This window comes from Seriola lalandi, unplaced genomic scaffold (assembly GCF_002814215.2).
Source record: "Seriola lalandi dorsalis isolate HSWRI2012SDOR001 ecotype SW California unplaced genomic scaffold, Sedor1 jcf7180002050019, whole genome shotgun sequence".
NCBI classification, from domain to species: Eukaryota; Metazoa; Chordata; class Actinopteri; order Carangiformes; family Carangidae; genus Seriola; species Seriola lalandi.
This window is the reverse complement of record NW_019520572.1, coordinates 4,751-9,872: the sequence shown is the minus strand read 5'-3', so window position 1 is coordinate 9,872 and position 5,122 is coordinate 4,751. Positions and strand designations below refer to the sequence as shown.

The 5,122-nt window shown below is 45.1% G+C and overlaps 2 protein-coding genes across 2 annotated transcripts in view; both read right to left on the bottom strand.

Moving 5' to 3' along the window:
* The window catches only part of ccdc180 (coiled-coil domain containing 180), a gene marked incomplete at its 3' end in the record, with an annotated part of 10,327 nt that extends 7,808 nt beyond the window's left edge, over positions 1 to 2,519 (bottom strand). Inside the window, 4 exon segments of the mRNA XM_087171868.1 lie at positions 496 to 605; positions 788 to 867; positions 984 to 1,081; positions 2,350 to 2,519. Of these exon segments, the coding sequence (XP_087027994.1) occupies positions 496 to 605; positions 788 to 867; positions 984 to 1,081; positions 2,350 to 2,409 (348 nt within the window).
* A 334-nt stretch (positions 2,520 to 2,853) lies between these two features.
* card9 (caspase recruitment domain family, member 9) overlaps positions 2,854 to 5,122 on the bottom strand; it is a gene marked incomplete at its 5' end in the record, with an annotated part of 5,148 nt that continues 2,879 nt past the window's right edge. The window contains 6 exons of the mRNA XM_023398895.2: positions 2,854 to 3,416; positions 3,493 to 3,551; positions 3,716 to 3,843; positions 3,954 to 4,008; positions 4,105 to 4,293; positions 4,477 to 4,602. Coding sequence (XP_023254663.1) covers positions 3,323 to 3,416; positions 3,493 to 3,551; positions 3,716 to 3,843; positions 3,954 to 4,008; positions 4,105 to 4,293; positions 4,477 to 4,602 — 651 coding nt within the window. The remainder of the gene's footprint in view (positions 3,417 to 3,492; positions 3,552 to 3,715; positions 3,844 to 3,953; positions 4,009 to 4,104; positions 4,294 to 4,476; positions 4,603 to 5,122) is intronic.

Sequence of the window (5,122 nt, the reverse complement as noted above, 5' to 3'; positions counted from 1 at the left end):
GTATAGTATCAGTGTGTATACTACCTCAGGTGTATATTATCAGTGTGTATACTACCTCAGGTGTATATTATCAGTGTGTATACTACCTCAGGTGTATAGTATCAGTTTGTATACTACCTCAGGTGTATAGTATCAGTTTGTATACTACCTCAGGTGTATAGTATCAGTGTGTATACTACCTCAGGTGTATAGTATCAGTTTGTATACTACCTCAGGTGTATATTATCAGTGTGTATACTACCTCAGGTGTATAGTATCAGTTTGTATAATACCTCAGGTGTATAGTATCAGTTTGTATACTACCTCAGGTGTATAGTATCAGTTTGTATACTACCTCAGGTGTATAGTATCAGTGTGTATACTACCTCAGGTGTATAGTATCAGTTTGTATACTACCTCAGGTGTATAGTATCAGTGTGTATACTACCTCAGGTGTATAGTATCAGTGTGTATACTATCTCAGGTGTATTATATCAATGCATATGTGTATTCTACCTGAGTGAGTTCTGTTAGTTCAGTATCCAGCTGTTGCAGAGCCTCTGTATGTTTTTTAAGTTTTTTCTCTGTTAGACGTTCGATGATGTCAGAGCTCGGATGATCGACCACTGAAAGAGAGAGAGAGAGAACGACAGCTGGAGGTGCAGCTGTGATTGGTTGTGAACGTGGAACATTAAACTAATCAGACTTCCTTTCCTCGGTTTTGAGTTCCCTTAAACTTTTCTCATTTCAAAGGAGTCAGTTTTTTCTGCTCAGCTCTCAGTAAAAGCACCAAGAGATTGATACGAACCCACAGTATCAGGAAGTCTGCTGACATCATCAAAGTCATCATCATCCACCCGCTGCCCCCTGCTGGACGACAAACACAACAACCAGAGAGAGAGACAGGCAGACAGTTAGAGACAGAGAGAGACTGTATATCTATATATATATACATATATATAGTCTCTAACTGTCCGCCTGTCTGTCTCTCTCTGCCTGTCTACCTGCTGGTGGTGCTGCAGTGTGTGTTGCTGTCCTCCGCAGACAAACAGTCTGTCCTCGTGTCTTTGCGTCCAGCCAGCAGAGACCTGGACAGCTGAACCTACAAACACACAGGAACAAGTTAAAACCAGTTGAATACAAGAACCACAGCAGGAGACTCAGTGTCAGGACACACTCTGTCCACACATCACTCACTGCCTGCTGTGTTTTAATATGTCTTTCCCTGGTCTCCAGTCAGTTGGACGACTGTGAGACTGTAAACCTGTCATCAGCTCCGTCTACTCCTCTGTGGTAACTTCACTCAGACGGTCTGATCTGAGCTGCACTCTGACTGTCTTCAGGTCTCCACATGAAACCACCTGAACCTCAGCTGAGCAGGACCAGGACCAGTTAACTGAACTTACTACTTTACTAAACCTGGTTTTTACTGAAGTTAACCTGGTGTAACTGGTAAAAAACAGCCGTCAAGTCTCTGTTGAGGTTACCCACCAAAGTAAACAGCAGCTCCAGTAGAACAGAATCACTGTCATTAACTCTCTCAGTCATGTAACTGACCGTTAACAGGTAAGTGTTAACCAGTTTACTGACAGTTACCAGTTAAGTGAGTGTTGTTGTTACTAGCTAGTGGCAGTGACAGACTCTGCTGGTGTGAAGGAGTTAAACTGTGACCGTTTGACATCGGTGTTCAGTTGTAGTTTCACTCGTCATGACGCTGAGATCATCTGGGGATCCAGCAGGAAGAAAGTTAAAGACCCGGTCTGTCCAGTTCTGATCCAGTTGTGGACCTGAAGGTGTGTTAGACTTAAAAAGATCTGACAGAGCTGTGAAACCTTAATCTGCGAAAACAGAAACCGCACCTACACCTGTCAAACAAAGAGTTATTGTTATTTACATCAGAGCAGGAGGAACCACGAGATCTAGACCAGTTCGATCTTGACTAGATTAGTACATTTTTAATGTGATAAAATCATTTCCAGTAATAATAGGACAGTCATGTGTTTATAAATGCACTGCAGAACTCAACACTTCCCCTTCCTCACTCCAAAACTAAAACAGATAAGTTTCCAATCAGACAAAAGATTAACTGTCCCAGAAACCAGCTCGTTTCTAATCAGCACGCATTGTTTTTATACAGTCTATGGTTTCAGTTGGAACGAGTCAGATTCTGACTCAGAAGGTCGAAGAACTTTGATCTCAGGATCCAAAATGGCCGCCCTGCCGCCAACTATACTACGTTTTTTTTTTGATTGGTCAACCGCAGCCCTAGTCTGACCCGGTCCTGGTCCTGGTCCTGGTCCTGGTCCTGGTCTTTAACGGACTTGTCACCGGACGCTTCATGTTACCGTCACACCGTGAACTTTGACCCACCTGAGCGTCAAACAGCTGCCGGTACACCTTCCCGCTCGGTACCGCTCTGCTCTCACACATGATGACGGTAATTAGCCGGATTGTCGAGTCCCCGGTCTGGATCAGAGCTCAGGGTGAGGGGGGGGTCTGCTGAGCGGCCTCGGGTCTCTGTGTCTGTCGATATAAAACCCGCTAAACTCTCCGTTAAACTGTTGGTACCTGCTTCTTCCTGCAGCCGGATTTAACGTTTGTCCGTCACCATGACAACGAAGACTATGAGACGTTCAGGGTCCGCGGAGAAAATCTTTTTTAAGCCGTCACGATGTCTTGAGATAAATGTGAGGTTTATTAAATCTCAGTTTATTAAAAGGAAGAGAAAACAAATCAAACTTACGTGTTTGAGATTCTTTCTTCTTCACATCAGTAACTAAGTACATTTACTTTGAAGTGCTTTTACTTTACTTCACTATTTCCGTTAAACTTGTCCTGCGCTACACATCTGACAGACACAAAACACACGAAGAGTTAATGAGATGTGATGTTTTATTTTAGATTAAACTGCTCAGCAGTTAATACAAGTGCAGTTCAGTTGATCGACAGAAAATTAATTTAAACTATCCTGATAAAAATTAAAATCATTTTCATGTAAAATACTATTTCCTGGTTTCCTCAAATATTAAAATTTGCTTCTTGTCTTTTTAATTATACAGATTTATGGTTCATTCAGTTATATCCTGTATAAAATGATTAAAATGATATTAATAATATAATAATAATATTTCACTTTTACTTTTAACACTTTTATGTTTTCCTGCTTACACACGTTTAAATAAGAGTATTTTTACTCTTTTCCTGCAGAACGTTTCACAAACACTGATGAACTCATCAGGTGATCAATAAAACCTTGAGACAACAGGTACAGAACCAATAAAAGATCAAATTGTTTATAACCAGTTACTGTGTCTGACGTCTTGTCATGTGATCTCAGATGTGTTCAGTCGGAAGGGGTGATGTCACTGCCACTGCTGTCGTCAAGGTTACTGGCTGCGTACTCCTTACCGATGAACTTTGATCTGAGGGCTCGCTTCCTGTCGTCATGGAAACAGACACACGCTGACACCTGCTGTCACAGTTTCTATGTAGTTCAAATGAATCTCTGCTCACCTGCGGTAAAAGAAGTTAGGACGAGTCCTGGAGGTGAGACAGTCCTCTGTCTGCTTCTCCTGCAGAGAGACAGACAGATGGAGAGAGAGAGAGAGACAGGTGGAGTGGAAGAGAGACAGGTGGAGAGAGAGACAGTTATCATTTTGATGCTTTGGCAACATGTTTTTCTAAAACCTTCATGACAGAAAAAACAAACGTTGAATTGAGACCGCAGGTTTATTACCCATGATGCAGTTGTGCTGGGTTTCATTTCAGACAGTCCGGCGCCTCCCAGAGGAGAGGTGAACTGCTGCAGAGCAGCCGCCTCCTCGTTCTCCCCCGACGTCCCATTGCGCACCTCATCACTGCTTCCTGTCACATGACACGTTCAACGCAACAGCAGGTCACATCACACATTCCACACGACAGCAGGTCACATGGTACATTCGACACGACATGAGGTCACATGACACGTCTCTGACCTTTCACAGTGTTGTGTCCTGGCTCCTCCTCCTCACTGCTCACGCTCCTCTCCCCCTGGGCAAACAGCCTTCATCATTACATCATCATCTACACAGGAAGATGATTCAAAAGTGACCCTGGTCCCTACACCTACATCATTCTCCTCCTCACCTGGTGGGAGTTGCAGGTGAGTCTGCGGAGACGTGTCCTTAGCTGTAGCTCATCCTCCTGTGACCTCAACAGGAGGAGCTCCAGCCTATCAGATTGCTCGGTGAGCTGTCTGACCTGCTCCCTGTACTGATCCTTCTCCTGCAGGAGCAGCCGCGCCTCCTCCTGCTGCTCCGCCCGTGAAGACAAAGCCTGAAACAACCAGGGGACAGGGTTTAAAGGCATTGACCAGAACGCACCTGGAAGACTTCACAGGTGTGTTGTGGTCAAAAGCAGGAGGAGACAGGGAGTTACCTGTAGTAAACCATGTGACAGGAACAGGAAGTGAATTTTGTTCTGACCTTGTCTCTCTCTCTCCTCTATCCTCCTCCTCACCTTGTCTCTCTCTCTGATCACCTCCTCCAGCTGTCGGAGGGTTTGTTTATTTCGTTGACGGTACATCCTGGCATCTCCCTTCAGCTGAGTGCAACGCAGCTCCAGCTCCTCTTTGTCGTCCAGACTCTGAAAACAAACACACCTGGCGTCACACCTGGTCTGACCTGATCTGGTCAGCTGATCACAGGTCACATGAGGAGACAGACGTGAGACATCTGGACATTATGTCAAAATCGGAGCAGAGTCGTTGGCACAGAGGAGGACCAACCACACAACCTGACCTGAGGTCAAGCACACAGATTCCTGTTTCCTCCATCCATTTTCTACCACTTATCCTCTAGTAGGGTCGCAGGGGGGTGGAGCCTATCCCAGCATCTTTTCGGGCGAGAGGTACACCCTGGACAAGTCGCCAGTCCATCGCAGGGCAAACACATAGAGACAGACAACCATTCACACTCACAGCCACACCTAAGGTCAATTTAGAGAATCCAATTAGCCGGAGTACCCGGAGAGAACGAGGAGAACATGCAAACTCCACACAGAAAGATCGGGACTCGAACCCGGAACCTTCTTGCTGTGAGGCGACAGCGCTTACCACTGCACCACCGTGTTTCCTGTGAGATCTAATTCAACACTTCCTCCACCT